Raw genomic sequence first — 18,413 nt, 5'->3', positions numbered from 1 at the left:
ATGTGACATTTGCTCTTGGCAATCTTACTGCTTGTGCTGATCTGTTGTGTTTTGGCTTTTGTTTTCTCTCTCCCTCTTGATTTAGATGAGAGATCTGTGGAACAGCAGAATTTTTCCTTTTTCTCAACGGACTATGAAAGCATATCAGGCAGCAGGACACAAACGGCCTTAGTAAGGAGTACTTTGGAGTCCCAGCAAAGTAATTTGCTTCAAACAGTTTTATCATCAGTTACCACTTCCTTTGATGGGACTTTACTTAGCCAAGAAGAAACAGCCATGATTTCAGAAGGGAGAAGTACGCCGATGGTAGATGTCTCTGTAAGGAGCAATGAAGCATTCCGAAGTGATGATGAATTTATTAGCTCCTTTTCAAAGGCACACTGGACTCCTCCCGTGAAGTCTTTTGCAGTTTTAACAGATCATCACTCAGTTAATACAGTAGAGCCATCAAGAGAAATGTTAGAAACTGTGTTGCTAACACCTTCATTATCTGTCCTTTCTTCACTGTATGATATCTCAGAAACAGCACAGCAGAAGACTCCGTTGAGTGCTGTCCCTGAACGCAGCTACACTCTCATGGAGCTAAAGCCTTTTGTACCAGATCCTGAAATACTAACAGCAAGCAGAGATGTGCTGTTGTACCCTCCAAATACAGCTGTTCCTTTCACTTCCATTCCTTCTGACAGGGGAGTTGTGGCACAGGAAAACATCAATGCAAGTTTAACAGCTCTGCCTTTTGGGGATGCTTCAGTGGGATCTCCTCTCCATCTCAAGCTGCTGGGTGAAACCAGCCCTGGGGCCCCAGATGCCACAGTGCAAGGTGCAGACCTGTATGGTGATGTTTACACCCATGTGAGTAGCACGGCAGCAGAATCTCTCAGTCAAAGGACTTACCCCACTCCAAGCATTCCCTGGCACACACCAGCTTCAGCAGCCAGTGCTGAGCCTGCTTTTTATCCTATTAGTCTTCCACTTGTGTCTTTCCCTCTTGATTCAGCTGCCATTTCCGTGAACTCTAAAACATTTCTTAATGCCAGCCTGTTTACACGTGAATTCTCCACTACAGCACCAAATTTGCCTGCTGGTTCAGAAATACCGAGTCAATCAGAGCTTGCCAGTGAGCTCAAGAGTCCAGTGCCTTTCACGAGATCGTACAGTTACTGTCTGTATTGTGACTCTGTTTCCCTTCTGCCAGAAGCAGGCTTTGCCCCAGAACATGATGTGGGCTCAGGCGATGATGCTGAAACTTTGTCCATCAGAGCCTCTGAAGTACAAGGCATAACTGCATTTACAACTATAATTACTGATGGGTATGACTTAGAGGAACCTACACCTGAGATTTTTGATACTTCTTTTCCATCAAGACCAGTTGTTTCACTTTCTTCAAGACTTGCAGAAATCCCTGACTCAAGCATGTTTTTATTAAGCACTACAGACACTAGAACACCTATAACAATATCTCCCTCCTTCCATCAGCTCCCTGGGGAAACATCACTGAACATCTCTGTTTCCCAGACCCTCCCTGTTCTGGAAACAATTTCATTGACTCCAAGTGCTCATGTGGAATTTCCTGGTGCCACCACTGCTCTGTTGGACTCTGCCATCACCCCCAGTGAGCCAGTCACGTCGTTTGCAATCAGTCAGACAACCTTGCTGGAGCTGCCAGAATTAATGCCATCAGAATCCGTGGTTTTGCTTGGCAAGACATCCACAAGGGATGAACTGTCTTTAAATATTTCAGATTTTCCATCCAATCTTTTATCAACGCCGTTTCTTATTGAATCTAGCTACTTGTCTTTATCGCTGACCATGATAAATTCTTACTCTGTCATGCAAAGTGATTTATTAACACTGTTACCTCAGACCTTGTTGACTGGGACATCAGTACTTCCTGAGGATGTTACCAGCTGGGACTTAGCTACCACTGTCAGCTCTGCCACTGATGCCGAGGTTTCTCAGTTACATCTTAGCCAAACACCATACTTTCATTCCAACATATCGTCCCTTCCAGATGCACAGGTTCCTGAAATAATGCCATCATCAGAGTTTCACTCAGAGTCATCTGTGTTTCTGGAAGCATCCTCGGTACTGCCAGTGGGCTCTGAAGTTGTGTTTACCTCAGCTGCCACAGGACCTACCTCTCAGTTGGAGCCTTCCCTCTCCACCTCTCCCTCTGTGGCTCCTACCCTGGTGCTGCTCACTCCCGACACCCAGTCTGTTACCAGCAGCATCTTGCTCAGTGAAACAAATCTGATCTCTTCGTTTACTACCTTCCCAGCAACTCCTGTCTTAAACATATCTTCATCTCTACTTTCAACTGCTCTGGGCTCTGATGAGGATATTGGTGCTACAGTTAACCCCACGCTGCTTTTAACATCTGGCAGCAGGGGCAGCGTCCCCACAGCCATTCCTCCCACAGACCCTGACATCCTTGCATCAGATGCTGACACCATCAGCATAACACCCTTTCCTACAGCATCTCTGCCGGTGACCTTGTCGTTTGCTCCCACACAATTCCCTCTGACTACCAGCCCTCCCCCTGTACATGAAGTTCCATCAGGAAGCAGTGTAACTGCTGGTGCTGATCCATCAGCTCCTTCTACCGCTGCCACCAGTGCTACAGGCAGCCCAGGGACAATGTCCTCCAGTGCTACAGGCAGCCCAGGGACAATGTCCTCCAGTGCTACAGGCAGCCCAGGGACAATGTCCTCCAGTGCTACAGGCAGCCCAGGGACATTCTCCCCCACCCCTCTGAGGAGCACCGCTCCACCTGAAGTGGTGGCTGTGACCTCTGCTGTGACAACCACCAGGCAGCCGTACGTCTGCGACATCACCGTTCCCGACGCTTACTTGGTCACTGCGGGTAAGATATCCCCAGCATTTTCATTTTGGTTTGCAGAAGCCACTGCAACATGAACCCCTAGCTAAATTGCAGATTTTGGATTAACTAAGTGGACCTTACGGTGTAAATTTAGACAAAGAGCTGTAAAAGCATTGATTTATCTTTTACTGTTAAAAATAATAGAGGTCACGTGAACAAAGTCCATTGTGAGAGTTACAAATACATCGCACTGCACAGAGAATGAAATTGTCCTCAAAAATTGCTGATACGAGTGTGCTGAGTTAGAGGCTGCTTTATCACTTCATTGGTTGTAAATGAATGTTACTGTCATGGTACTGTTCTGCCAAACTGTTTAATGTTCTGACTGAGTAAGTTTCTCCTTTCAGTTGTTGCTGCTGTTTATTAAAAAACACCTGCATGTGAGGTAATGTTGTCATATGTAAGAGGAGAATTGGTTTAAAAAAAGTTTGGGTTTTGCAACCATGTTTATAATTTCACCTTACTAGCTTATGTTTGTATCTTACCTCCTCCCATACTTACTTTCAACTGGATTTGGTGTGTTTGTAACCAGAAAAAGTGACATTACTGTGTTTCAAAATTAATTGTCTTAGCATCTGTGTTTGCTTTTCTGGTGTTTTCCTGCCTCTTCCTAGCTTGTTAACAAAACAGTGCCAGCAAACTAATCCAGGGCAGCTGCAGAAGTGCTGCATTTTCGTGCTGAGCAATACTTTTTACTCTCAAGACTTAGTTGCAAGAATTAAAGCAGAATGAGCATAATCTCATCCTCCAGATATGTAGGTGATCTAGCTGTGCTAGGGGTGAGGAAGACTTTTTTAAAATGTAATTTGAGTACTTTTGTAGGCAAGTTATTGATGGAAAGTAAATGCAGGATGACAACACAACACTTTGCAGTTATTTGCTTAACCCACAGTCACAGTGTCCAGTGTGACTGTAACAGACATGACGTCTATTGGGATGTGGGGATTTTAAAGCTCTTTCTTACTCTGTGGATATCCCTTTCATTAATTAGTGTCATGTTTGCTTACTTTTTATTTAAGAGAAAAGTAGATGCATATTTTCTGTGGCTTTTGTCTGACCTTATCTGCATTCCATGTGTTGCCTACAAAACTTTTAACTGTGTTGTGACAGTGAACTCACTCACAAGTCAGACCAAATATGCTGCTACTTTCCCATTTGAATGCCTCAGTGGCTCTTTAAAAGTTTCTTTTATCAGAATGGTAAAGGCATTAGCTGTGGAAAAACAAAACAAGAGAAACTAAACTCACAGTTCCTTAAACTTTACAGTCACTTTTTAGGATACAGTCACACCTTCACCCCTGTCCTTGTTGTTCATCTTACCTGTTTGATGCAACTGATCTCACTACCTGCTTCTTCATGCACTGCACCGTTGAAAATGCAGCTTTGATTAAAAACCTAAGAGATGAAACTAAAAGTATTTTCTGACTGACATTAATTTCTAGTGCTGGCCCGAAGAGCTGTTCTACGAAATGTCACTGAATCCATCAGAGAAGTGCTCAGAGTTCAGTTCAGGAGATCAGTAGAGCTGGAGGTAAGTGGTATGAAGTGTGTACAAGTACTCTTTGGTCAATATAATAGAGTAGGGGTTTAGTTCAAAAGCTAAAACAGTAATTCAAACAGTCCATAGATACTGTATCAGAGAGAGCTTTATTTTAAATGTTAGTCATGTGTTGGTTGTTTGTTTTTTTACAAGTGAACATGATGTCAACTTTTTTGCTTTTAGAATGCCATAATTTTCTAGGACAGACCTTTCTTGGTTTTGCTAGAGGTGAGCAGGTCATGTCCAGAATCCACTGCTCACCTCCTTTGCCTGGTGAATTGAAACTGAAGAACTTTTATCCTTCAACATACCTGTTGAGCAGGTCTGTTTGTACTGCTAGCTGATTACATACTTTAGGCACTTTAGGCAAAATGAAACCTTCTGCACAGCCTTGTGCTATGTTATAAGTGAGACCATCAACTTGTATGGGAGGTGGTGGAATCCCAAATGCCATTTGGCATATGGAAAAGGTAAGGGGAAAAATCAGGTGTGCAATAGTAAGATGTTATTTCTAAGCCTTCAGGTAGGTGTAACTCCTGAACATAACTTGTATTTCTTCTCATTGAACATAACTTGCATTTCTCTGTGCACAGAATTGCTTGGTGCCTTTAATTTTGGTGTCTCCCATGATCACTGCACTCAGTAATTAAACAACTCCTGTCTGATGTTTGAGCATGTACATCTCTACTCAGTCAAGATAGGAGTGTTATAAATTCCTGCCAAACTTCAGCTACAGTGAGCTGCCTTTGTAAATTATAGGTAGTTTATGTCCTTTTAGCAACGCCTGCTAGTGAGCTACTTAGATTTTTTTAATATATATAAAGAGGTTTTTCGTCTGGTTTGTAAATTATACCTTCAGTTTGTGCAAACTGGAGTAGTCAAGAAGAAGTCAGATGTTCATAATGATAGAAACATTTAATTTCAGTGACCTTACACAGCTCATTAATATGGAAGTGCTTATATTCTTACTATTAACAGCAGTAGGACAAAATCCATTTTAAGTAATATTTGAAGGTTAATTGGAACAAGCATTCAATATCTCGCTTTATATTTTTCCCTTTAATTTCCTGCCTTTGATGCCTGCTATTGCCTTATAAAGCTCTCAATAGAGAGAATGCTTCTAAGAAGTCCTAAGGCTTCTCAGAAGGAACTATTTATATAAATAATGCAGCTAGTCTAGCTTCATCCTTTGGAAAGTCTTTTTTATCTAAAGGAAAGACATCTTTGCTGAATCAGTTTTGCTTATTCTAGAATGCTGCTATCATATGGGTTCTGCACTAAAAATAATCACTAGCAAATATGTTTTCACCTCTAACTGTGGAATACTAACAAAACTGTTGGTTCAAAAAAGAGCTGTCTATAACAGCAGTATGTTGAGTGGTGATGTAATGCAGTATTTTAAACAGAATTTCTCCATCTTGCTAAACTTAATCAATCAAACAGACCTGACTTTTGTTAGTTGAAAGTACCTAGAAACCATGTGTGTGTTTGCAAGTTATGGTAAAGCAGTGCACTTCTCTAAGCTGCTTTTTTATTGTGTCTCTTATTACAGCTCACAGATGTTCCCTCACTGTGATGTAATGTACAGTAAATCAGGAGACAGTCCAGTTAAATTTAACTTTGTAGTAATGTATGCTTTAAAAATAAAATCCATGGCTGTGATGACTGTAACTGCTGCTCAGTTTAAATAAGAAGCAAGTTTAGCAGTGAAAGGAAGATTAAAGCATTTTTTGCCCTCAGCTTTTTCAGTTGAAACTTTGGTCTCTGCTACTTTATTGTTTCAAACACTGTGAGTTGCTGAAGTGGAAAAAAGAGGAGGGAGGATCCTGCCAAATGAAAAAAACTTCTGTCACTTTTTTCCCTAGAAAAATCCTTACCGTAAAGTAAGAAAAGCCAAAAATTTTAGAGTTTTTCCTTCCTGGTTTCAACATATTGCATCTGCAAAAGAATAAGACCCGATTGTCTGAGTAATTTTAGTCAACACTCTAATGTAAAGCTTATGACACTTGGGTAGGATCTGTTGTACAATGTTCTCTTGACTTGACTTGCACTGGGGTGTAAAATAAAATAGTGTTGGCAGAGACTCACTGCCAGGACCCCTGGTGCCATTATGTTCATGCCAGCAGGAAAAGGGTTTTTGCCAGCCTCATTTGTGCTTGGAAATTTTATCCTGCTTCTGGCATTTTTACCTTAGCCACTTGTTTGTTGTATTTAATGTGGGTTTGGTGTTGTCTCCTTAACCTACCAGTTCCCATATTCCCAAATCAGTGACCTCTGCCTCCAAAGTGTGGAGTTCAGGTCATTGCCAGGTAAATGCTTCTTCCAAAGATGCCACCTTGTGGGTCTACACTGGCTTCATCTCTGCTTCACCACTGCTGAAGTTGTGGCTGGTACCACAGAGGTGTGCAAAACCAGTGATAACTGCTGCCTCAGGATCCTAATGTGTGTAGAAGCAGAAGCTTTATTTATTTTTAAGACATGTGAGCCTTTGTAGTCCATATTCAGGAAGTTAAACACCCTCTGCAGGCTCTTTATAGGATTCTTAATAAGGTGGTGGTGAGAAAATCAGTTGTTGATGCTTTCTGCCAGATGTTTACACAGCATGTAATACAGTGGAGTGTAGGCAAGGATTGGGTTGTGGCAAAGGTGCATCTGATCAAGTATTTTAGCTGACAATAAAACATCACAAGGGACAAAGAAAAGATAAAGTCATGTTTTTTCTAAATACTCTTCTAGCCTTAGTAAACTGAGTCTTAAAAGCTTTCTGTGCTGGATGTGCTCTCTCTTGTGAGGGTAGCTTGGAATGAGCTAGGTGGTGTCCTGGGAACAGCAGAGTTGGGTCAGGCATTGCATTTGGGAGCAGGGATAGCTTAACTTTAGGTGTTGTGAGAGTTCTTTGCTTCTGCTGAAGGTTTCTGCTTTTGCAATGAGCTCCAAACTGCACATGGAGTTCTGTGTGTGCTTCTCTGGCTGTCTGGCCCAAGGTGTTAAAGTTAAAATACTTGTACATATTAATATAAGAAATCCATGCTTGTGTACTTTAATAGCAACACTCTAAAATGTGATGGTTCAGCCACCTAATTTGTTAGCCTCCAGCTGTCCTAGCAGTAGAGGTGAAACTTCAAGAGAGAGCTGGATGGATGGCTGGGTCTGTGAACCATTAGAGCTGTGCCAAGAGCACTATTCTCATTCATGAATCATGATTCCAGAGTCATGAGATGTGCTCATCTAGCCTTGATAACTTAGTAGGCTTCTCTCTGAATTAGCTTGTAGACAGCATCAGGCTGTCATGGGTCTGTTATTTCTGTCACATGGATGAGGCTGAAGAGAGCTAATTCTAGACAACCCTGCCATATCTCAAGCAGAAATAGCTATTGTTTTGACTTGTAGTGGTTCTAATCTGCCTACCTCAAAATTACTGTTAAAAGTGGATTTTTATTTTGGATGTCCATTCTGGAGTTGCTGTTGCTCTTCTGATGCAGGGCAGCACAGAAGGGAACCAGTGTTAGCTGTTGAGCTGGAAAAGTGAATTCCATGGCTGCTTTCCTGGTTGTCTGTGGGGCAGCACAGCCAGGCAGAGATGGGGGCAGCTGAGTTGGTTTGCTTTTGAGTCTGAAATATCCAACTCCAGTGCATAAGTATGTGCTGACTGCAGCAAGCCTCTTCCTCACCATATACTGCTCCAGAAATCTCCAGCAAATTGTCACTGAGATTTGTAATTCTAATTCCTCTTTTCCTTGCCTTTTAAGCAGTCTCATTTGCAAGTAATGGGCAACTTTCTTTTGGCATGTGTTAGCCATTTTTAACTGCTGTTTCTGTTTGACAAACTGAAGCTGCAGAGATTATTTCATCATGAGATAAAAGAATAAAATTTCAGATAAGAGGAACTGAAAGGAGCTGTGCACATTATTCATATCAAACAAATTTGAGTTTTATGGATCTAAATCCATTTAAAATAAAAGTTGGATGTTGCATATATTTGTGGGCAAAGAAAGAAGAAAGGCATAATGAGCAGCATAGATTATTTTTCTCATTTCCTTCTGCTGCTGAGGTAGTTTCTGCTGGTGGAGATGAGCTCTCTGAAATGCAGGCATTTTAGAAGACAGGAAGGAGCTGCTTGCTGTCTCATCTGAACAGCAGTTGCCATCACTTTACACTACAGCAGAAACACCAAAAAGGAGTATGTGGGTCACAATTAAAGTGGCACTGTGGTTTTCTATAAGGCTGTTCCTGAAGCTGAAGGTATCCAACACATCCCTTCACCAGCATGGCACCTGCAAGGTGCTAGCATCCCTTCAGTGAATTTATCAGAAACTCTGGGTCTCTGGTTTACATTATTTATCCGTGAGGCCATCGTGTTGGATATCCCAAAATACTTCTGAATTGTGACTGGCACAGGCAAATAAAGCAAACTGGAGGAGTAAACCAAGGAAGGAAAAAAGTAATGATGGGGAAACAGGTGTTCTTAGTGTTGAGAGAGTTTATCTGAAGGAGGGAAGACACTGCAATATGTTTAAATAAATAAAACCCTTCTGTTTGTTCTACTTAGGTCGCTGAGAAATGATGGATAAGAGTGTTGGCATGGTTCAAGGCTTATATTTAACTTGCAGTCTCATTTCTTTTACATGATGTCTGAGGCTCCTCAGGGTTTTTAAAAAGACTCAAAGTCAGGACATGAATTAGAAGAGGAGAATTGTAATGTGGTAACTGTGTTGAAACAAGCAGATAAAAGTGTTCCCTGGAAGAAAGTTTCTTGAGTGTGAAAATTATATCTAAAGAGCATTGGTTATGTGTATTTTACTCCTTGTGTGCCACATATGAATGGTATAGGATGCATTCACTGTGTGGCATGACTGAAATGCAGCAGCAGCTATGCAAGCAGTTCAGAAAGTAAACAGGAAATCTGTATGGGAATGTTATGTACACCAGGGGAATGTAGGCAAGGGGGAGTGCTAATATGTGGGAATGTGATAAATCAAGAAGTGCTGAGATTGGTGTGGTGTACTGCAGAGATTCCAGTAGGTGCACCTGGCACAGGGGAGTTGCCTCTGATGCACTGGAGCAGAGGCTGCAAGGCTCAGCACTTGTGTTTGAGCTTCTGCTGCTCTTTGAAAAATAAAGACTGCGTTTTCCTGCCTCTCAGTGAGGTGGCTTTTAACTCCATGAGACTGTGTAGGTCTAAAATGTTGCCAGATTTAACATTGACATGTGTGGATTTTCTTAATTTCAGATTTTTTTCTTTTTTTGTAGGTTTATAAAATTTCCCCCAGATTTGCTTTCTTGGTGACATCTGGTCCCTTTGTTTACACGGCAATAGCTGTCATAAATGTGCTTGTGAACAGCAGTCTTCTTCGTGGGGAGGCCCCCATCATCCTCTCACTGCACCCTTCTTTCACTGTGCCAGACAACAGATTCCAGGTTCAGACAGGTGAGTTCCTCCTGACACAGAGGGGAAAAGGTGGCTTCCTGTTGATTCACACTTCTTCACTTGCAGTGCAAGGTCGAGACAAAACCCTCTGTTCTACTGTGATTCTTAATTCTTTTTGTTAATAACATAATTTACAGGTCTGTGGCAGAGAGGTGGTAAATTGTAAATAGTTAAACCCATCACTTCGTGGTTTTTTCAGGACTTTTTTTTGGTACATTGCAAAATAGCTGTGCTCTTTCTCTTCTCAAGGTGAGAAGAGAAGAAAGAAAGCAAATCCATGAAACATTTATTCATAAAATCACAGTGCAGCTACTTTGTAATGCTTGTGTCAATTTCAGATTAAATTTATGTTAAGAGCTGCCTTTTTGTGTTGTCATGATGTAGGAGAATTGGTGAGCAGGAGGATTGGTTGCTTGTGTATAACATGAGCAGGAGGATTGCTTATGTAGTACACAGCTTTCCATGGCTGCTGTATTGCAACAGTTCATGCAAAGTTTGACTGCTAATAATCATAAGCAAAATGGTACCCATGTAATAGATTTTCAGAGTCAATGTTGTCATTTAAAATCTTCTTTGGGCCCTGTTTGCATGATAAAACTGCTTGCCTGGTTGGTTGGCTGTGTAATGAGGTAGTGACAGGGACTGAGCATACAAGCAGAATTAACAAATGTCAACATGGTACTTTTGTTCAGATACACTTTGTGTGTTGGTGTGCTGTGTTAATAATCGTACGGCAAGACATCACTTCAACTATGCAGGTGTGATGTCTTTTTCCACTGCTTAACATGGTTATATAGATAGACAGGAGGTGTATTTTTTGGGTTTGAACTTTGTATAATGTTGCTATTAGGATCTGTAAGCTAACTGTAGCATTTCTTTGGGTAAGGCTATATGTGGAAATCCACGAATGTGCAAGTTTTTAAGGTCTGTGTGCCTGATCACCTTCCTCTACACTCACTCTTTCTACCTTGTGCTCTTTCGTTCTCTCTTCTGAACTTAAAGATGTCTGTATCTAAATTTAACAGATAGCTCACTAAGTGTTTTGAAAGTATTAGACCAATATTAATGTGCATTAATTGATCCAATATGTAGTCTTTTAGGCAAGCTAAATACTGTATTTCAGGCTACAAGAAAGAGATATTTGTTGCTTTATTTTCTGAAGATTTTCATGGATTGGCTGGGTGCTCAGAATTTCAGTGTGGCCAGTTCAGTGGTCAGGTGAGGTGAAGTTAGCCACATGTATATAGTGAAGGTCTTTTAGTATAGAAGAGGAAACAGTCAGTATTTTGTCACTAGTATCTTTCAGAGATCTAATGACTGCTGCAACCAGTCTTAGTGACAATTTACTACAGCAACACAAAATGTGTTTTTAATGTATTTTCATCTGGTGTTTCACTGAATGTGTCCTGAGCTTCATGAAAGAGAAAAATGATAGCCTTGTGAATTCTGTTGTTTTGTTCTCTCTCATGGAAGTACTTTGCTGTAGGAATAATTGCCCTTTGCTTTCAGTGCTTCAGTTTGTACCTCGAAACGTGGATATTGGATTCTGCACCTTTAGCCAGCGCATTGAGAGAGGGCTGACAATGGCATTCCTGGAGGTGAACAAGCACCAGGAGTCCTACAACTTCACTGTGCAGGTGAGAGGATGAGCATGGTTTGTGTCTGTCCCTTTCCCCCCTCACCTTTGCTTGTCCTGAAGAATGATTTAGGTGTTCTTTGGCTGTCACTTGCAGCCTAGGTCATGTAGACCTACGAGGCTTTGTCATGAAGTCAGTTGGGTTTTTCCTCCTAAAAAATAACAAGGCGCAACATGTTACAAGCTTTTTGAAAAAATGATCCAAGGTGATGGTTTATATCCAAAAGCATTATTGAATTATGAGAGGGTTTATAATTTCTCAAATAAAACTGTTCCAGCCCTTACCAGAGTCACTCCCATCATAGTTTCCTGTAAAAGACTAAGGTGTGGTTAAAAAGTTTTTGCTGGAAGAAAGCTTTCAGGTCTCATTGCCATGCTGGAGACCCCATTAGGGAATATGGGAGTTACATGACCCTGCCATCATGTGAGCAACCATACTACTTTCTTCTGAGGTCTAGAAATACTTACAGTATATGATGTCTGTGACAGCTGCTGCTGGAACTTCACACATGAAAGGTGTTGCACATGTGCAGAGCCCTGAATCACACAGCAGAGCTTAGAGCTCCCTGGAAAGTCAGTAATTCAATTTAATGAGATCAACTCCCTCTTCTGTTTGAATTCTTAAATTTAATCTAACTTTGTTGTAATACCAAACTCAGTAAAAATTTGATTATGTTGTTTAACTGACACCATAAATACCCATCTGTTGTACACTAAAATAAATTCAGGAAGAAAAATGACAAATTGTAGAGTATCTGAAGTACTATATAGTACATACAGAAGAGTGCTCAGAACTTCAAACACAGTGTCACTGCATAGACTGAAGAGAAACAATTTCTTCGGCTATCAGCTTAGCCAACTTACTTTAAATACTTGTTATTTTTCAGAAGAGGTTTATTGACATGAATACAGTTGCTGTGTATATTGGTGTCACAAAAAGGCTTCTAACAAGTGGTGGGTTTGGGGGTGTGTGATGCAGGAGATTTTTACCAAGAGAACATCCATTTTCAGAACTTAATCAATCCCTCTCTTCTTTTCCATGCAGTTTGGCATTCATCTAAGACTTATTTAATACTAGATTTATTTTGCTGTCTGTCTTGCTAGGTGGTTTTTTCTCATTTTTTTCTGGGCTGTAGTTGTCAGATCATTCTAGGTTATGATTGACCTTAAAGGATGACTCTTGGAAGAGCAATTCACATGTAACTTTGCCTCTTCTGAGACTCAGCTGGCTAAACCAATCTGGAACAGATGTTCCTCTGTCTTGATGTGAATTGCCCCCCTCTTCATATAAGAGGAAAAAGAAAAGTCTGTCAAGGAAGGGATGGAATGGCAGTGATTTGATTTTGCTGACCTTGCTTCACTGCTGTCTTTTCAGATACTGAACATAACTCTGAGCAGGCCTGGGGTGGCATTTCGACAGGGCCCTGTGAGCATTGTCTTTGCCATCCAAGACAGGTACGGTTTTCTCAATGGGTCTGAAGTCAGTGAGCAGCTCAGAAACTTGTCCGTGGTGGAATTCAGCTTCTATCTGGGCTTCCCTGTGCAGCAGATTGCTGAACGTGAGTATTTGCTGTCATCCAGTACTGCAGAATACTTCTGTCCAGTATTTTCCCTCTGTATAATTTTAAAATAATTTCTTCCATAATGCAGCTTCAAGTGCCTAACTTGAATCATGAGTTCTGCAGGGCAATCTGTGCCTCTTTCTGCTCACAGTTTGGTGTTACAGCATCTTGCTGCTTTTGTCATCATACTTTCCTTTTGTGCTGGGTCAGTTGTGCTTAACCTGGCTTCGTCAGTTCATTGGTCTTAGTCCAGATCTAAAAATAAGAAAATCACTTAGATCAGTATTGCTGTGAAGTGCAGTGCAAGGTGTGTCTCTGTGCTTATGTCTAGAGTGACCTTTTCTTATTCTCAGGAAGGTTCAATGCTTTCAGCTGCTCATAACCATGTCTCTGACTTCTAGAAACTCCTGGGACACTGGCTCCATAAGTTGATATTTGCCCAAATAGTCTGAATTAATTTGTCTATGCAATCTGCTAAGTTTTAAGGTAGTACCTTTCTCACTTTTTATGTACATTTGCATGGCAAGTCTTTTTTTCCAGACCACCATCATTCTAAACACAGATGAGTGGGAACTGCCTGCATAACAGAGCTTGCTTGACACTTGGCCTTGACAATTTATATTAGATTTTAGATTTTTCAGATAACTCAGGAACATAAGCAAGATCATGGGAGAATAATACTTGCCTTTCCTGCTGGTGGGTGTCACTGACTCAGCCCATTAATTCCCTATTTCTCCTATCTCACCATGCTTTTTGATTTTTTGAGTTATTTCTGTGAGCTGTAGAGATGCATAACATCTGTCACAGTGAGTTTTACAATATAGTTAAACATTTTGTGGAAAATCAGGTCTAATTGTAGCTGGTGTTCTTTATGCAGCTGTCTATGTCAGTAAAAATACTGCAAAGAGAGTCAACAGAAAAGTTGCTCTCCTTAGCAACTTTCAATCTAGGTAAGATGATTGCACAGGATACTTCCCCATTTAATGGATGCACTCTAAACTTACTAATTTTTTTAAGCTTTTGATTTCATGTTTTCAGCATTTTTGATCTCTCTACTCCCATAATCAATTAAAAGATGTATGAGGTTGTTGTTAGTGGAGCCAGGACCAAGTCTTGAGAATCCCTGTCCATAGATGACCAGCATTTTTTTTTATCTTGGAAGCCCCAGAACATCTCACATTGTGGGCTATGGTTTTTATTGCTCACTGAATGCAAATGAAATGTTGCTCTTGCCTTGATTGCTTGAAAGACACCTCTCTTTACTCTGTGTCCTCTCTTGTATGCATTTGAGCTTGAATTTAGGTAGCTTTTAGTCTCTGGTAATATTTTTGGTGTTGAGGGATGCTTTTTCCCTGGGAGCTAAGAGCCTACATTGGCTCTTACGGCTTTTAGTCTTGTCCACATATTCTGAAATTATATTTGTAGTGCATTTGCAGGTTAACCCTTGCTGAGCATCCATCTTCTGGATTGTGCAATGGAGCTACAGTGCAATTAAGTGATAACAGAATTTCTACCAAGGCTGGTGTAGCTTGAAAGACAGGCTGGTCATAGGGGGAAGACATTCCTGTTCAAGATGAATGTACATGGTTCTCCTTGGCCTTGGAACTAGATGACCTCTAAGGTCCCTTCCAAACCAAACAATTCTGTGATTCTGTTTTCCTTTCCTGATGGTACTTAGGAAATTTGAAATTACTTTAGTATTTGTGTGAGGAGCTGTGCCTGTGTTTGTGAGCTGCATGTGTACAGTGCCTGGTCAGTGGGGATGATGCCAGTGCCAGTGGAGCCCTGTGGTCACTCACATGCCAATTACAAAGCAAAGTGAAGTAGGATGACTGGACAGCTCAAGATTTTTAGGAACTATGAGATCTTCCCAAAGATTGCAATGTAGAAAACATGAGGATTTGGTGGATAAGGTGTCCTAAATTAAGGAATATCTTGTCAGCAATTTGACTTTCTTGCTGTTAGAGGAGCTCACATTTAGTATAGATTGAGCCCATTGTAGGACAGCGCATTTGGGTTTGAAATGGTCTAGTTTGGTCTCAGTAGTGCTTTAATTTTGGAATACCAGCTCTGGTGCTATTTGGTAAGTTGGCAAAGTGGGAACAGTTTCTCAGATTACTAGAGCTGTGGGTCCTTCTGTCAGCAAGCACAGAAATGATGAATGTAGTTCAGACTCTTTTATCAGTGAGACAACCACAGCCAGTTATTTTTAGCTGTTCCTGCAGTTTTTTACACTGCTGCTGTGACTGGATTTTAAACCTAAGGCTTTTAGATCTTCAGATTCAGAGCCAAAAATCCTGTCCCAAGGCTCGGCAGCATTGGGCAGATCCTTCCTGAAACATCTTATTCAAGAGACTGTTGAGGGTGACCAACAGCCAGATCCTCAAAGCTGCTTTAGCAGGGAGATGCCTAAATGTTTTTGTTTTCTAGGCCCTGAACTCTACAGAGCAGCTGTAGCAGGGAAGGTGTTACAACACCTTAGATTGATATAGCTGCTTTGGTCTGTGCTGATTAATATGCAAACCTTTGCTTTCAGTGTGATTTTTTTTCTAGGAATGTTGGATATTTACATGTAAACCATCTATATATGTTAGTGTTCATATGTCAATATAAAATGTTCCATGCCATACTGTTCTGTGCCATTTGTGCCTTAGTTTATCAGGCATGCTAACAATTCATACTCTTGGTGTGACTTGTCTTTTTCCATTGAGGACTCTATGCATGATCTTGTAAGTTTTGTAGCTGCATCTGAAGAAATTATTTGTGGTTGAGTTGAGTGCCAGGGCCCAGCCCCCAACCTTGGGGGTTGAAGTTGGTCATACCCAAGAAAAGCTACTTGTGCATCTCTACATTATTGAGACCATGACATCAATATCCCAAATATGAGCCTTGTTCCAAAGAGAGTATTTGCTCCTTGCCACTTGTTCATTTTGCATTGCCTTTCACACACTGTCCTCTCATGGTTTTTATTCACATAAATAATATGTCCTGTTTATAGTTTTAACTGTGTGGTTTGTCCCTTCCCATTGTTAGCACCAGGAATTCTTTGTCAGTTTTTTCCCCACTCACATAGAGTCAGAATTAGGAGTGAAAGTTGTTTTGCAGGAATAGGGCTGTGAAAATGGCAAAACCTGGAAACTTCCAGACTTCCTTCTTTCCTCACAAGACTTCTAGGTGACTTGAGCAATGTGTTTCTATTCAAATGTCCAGTTTACACCTTTCTTATGCTTATTTTTCATTGTCCACCTCACAGCTCATGTTTCAGATTGAAAATTGCTTAGATGGTCATGACCTACAAGTCAGCAGAAAGAAAACCAAGTCCAATCACAGGGTTTGGATGCTAGTTCATTAAAAATAACAGGAAACTATATATTTAGTATCTCTTTATGGCTAGCAGATTTCTTGGTGGACAGGTAAAGGCTAGCTGTGGAGTAGATGGCAATATTTGCCTTCATGAACTTACCGTGACTAAAGTTCTTTGTTTTTCTTAGGACTTCAAGTCCTAAGAGAGTAGAGAGAGTAGAGAGAGTTGCCTTGGGACTTGATAATTTTTAGTTGTAAGTAGCACTTTGATGCATGTCATCTATTTTGGCTGTCTTGGAGATGTTGCAAGGCCAATAGGATAAATATAAAATTGTACGATATGGTCCAAGGACTGCAAAATATTTGGCAGTTTTTTCTGGGTGGATTTTGAATCAGGTTTTAAACAGATGCAGTGTGTTGCTATTGCCCACACCCCAGTATCTGCATGGAATCTTATTTTTCATTTAATGCCTTCTCATTTCAAATACTGCATTCCCTCCACGCTTTCTACTACAGTTCTCCATTGATCAGAAATAAGAATGATCAGCATGACACCAGATCTGTCCTGCATGGTCCCACACATCTGTAAGAGAGAGAGATCCTAACAGCATCTGGCAATGGCCACACTGCCTGAGTGGTGTGCCTTAGACTGCTCTTAGTAGGTCTCTGGGGAGCAGGTGACCCTTTCCCTTTTCATTCAGCCCCAAATTGATGCTATTACACGGTATGGTGCTCCAGGGCTCCCTGTTAGCATCTTCTAATGATGCCAGCATCTACTTCATTAATGCAGCCAGAGTCATTAGCAGACCAGCTGCAATCTAGCTAATAATTGCATTTTGTCTATCCAGCTTCCCTCTCAGAATAACAATCAGTCAGTGCTGTTTGTAATTGTTAGTTCAGAGGACATCAGAACTCTTGTAAATTTGATCTTACTGCAGTGCTGAGACTCCAGATGAGCCCAAGGTCTGTGTGTCAGTGAGACACTACAGTGACCTGTAGTATAAGAATTGGAACCTGGATTGGCTGACTTCTGACAGTTTTCAGCATTCTTTGTCAGGTTTTAGAACCTAGTCTTAGCTGGCAATGATCACAGCAGCACATCTTCCTTTTCAATGTCAAGATTTTCTGCTCAAGTTGGTTTATTTTTAAGTTGCATTAATTCCATGGAAAGTTTAAATGAATAGTCACCCAGCAATTTGCATGAATTAAATAATTTTCAAGTACTAATTAGAAAAAGTGTGAAGAGCACAGTAAGTATTGAAGTGAAACACGATTTTGGGTAAAAGAAGAAAAAACTCAAAATTGCTAGGAGTCAAAGCATTATGGTCACTGGAAGGTTTTTGATTTCCTTATCGTGCTCTTTCCATGCATTGGAAAACAACAGAATCAGTTTTCAGTTCAGTTTATGCTTTTTTTGTTCAGCTTCCATCTCTAAATTGAAGTAAACAATTTCATGACTAGAGTAAATAGAATTTCAATCTAAAAGCTACAATCAGAAGAATCGAGGAGCAGGATGCCAGAAATAAATGGGTGTGTTTAAATGGACTCTGAGGTGCTTTTTGCTTGTCTGAGAGTTTTGGAAATTTAATGCATTGTGGTCACTTGCATAGAGGGCCAGTGTTTCCTGTTCAGAAAAAAAGGACCATGTTCCAGCACCCTTCTGAATAGTAAGTCACAGAGTACCAGCCAGGTGGTCATCTTGAAGCTAGTGGTGCTATTGCTGAAATAAAGGTGGAATAACCAAATTTTCTTTATTTTTTTTCTTCCAATACGAGTTAATTATAAATCTGTGAAAATAAAAGGTAAAATGTAACTAATGATTCTTTTACTTTTACCTTAACAAAAAAAATTCCTAAGCTTTTTAATGGGCAAAAGAATCAGATTTTTGGTACACTAACAGAGAACGGCTTGTCTACAAATTCTTGCATCATTAAATTAGAAAAACTTCAATTTTCTACTTCCCTGAAATGTGGAGTAGTGGCAAACTAGTCCACAACTGTGGACATCTTTATTCTAAATTGATCCAGCATGGGCCAGGTCATTTAATTGTTATGTGCTGCGTT

The 18,413-nt window shown here is 40.6% G+C and overlaps 1 protein-coding gene across 1 annotated transcript in view; it reads left to right on the top strand.

Annotated features, from left to right (window-relative positions):
• The window catches only part of KIAA1549 (KIAA1549 ortholog), a 141,232-nt gene that overhangs the window by 68,415 nt on the left and 54,404 nt on the right, over positions 1-18,413 (top strand). Inside the window, exons 2-7 of the mRNA XM_059473108.1 lie at positions 86-2,639; positions 2,715-2,863; positions 4,324-4,412; positions 9,672-9,849; positions 11,359-11,486; positions 12,861-13,044. Of these exons, the coding sequence (XP_059329091.1) occupies positions 86-2,639; positions 2,715-2,863; positions 4,324-4,412; positions 9,672-9,849; positions 11,359-11,486; positions 12,861-13,044 (3,282 nt within the window). The remainder of the gene's footprint in view (positions 1-85; positions 2,640-2,714; positions 2,864-4,323; positions 4,413-9,671; positions 9,850-11,358; positions 11,487-12,860; positions 13,045-18,413) is intronic.

Source organism: Ammospiza nelsoni, chromosome 5 (assembly GCF_027579445.1).
Source record: "Ammospiza nelsoni isolate bAmmNel1 chromosome 5, bAmmNel1.pri, whole genome shotgun sequence".
Taxonomy (NCBI): Eukaryota; Metazoa; Chordata; class Aves; order Passeriformes; family Passerellidae; genus Ammospiza; species Ammospiza nelsoni.
Note: the sequence above shows the minus strand (reverse complement) of the source record. Positions and strands in the feature narration are given on the sequence as shown.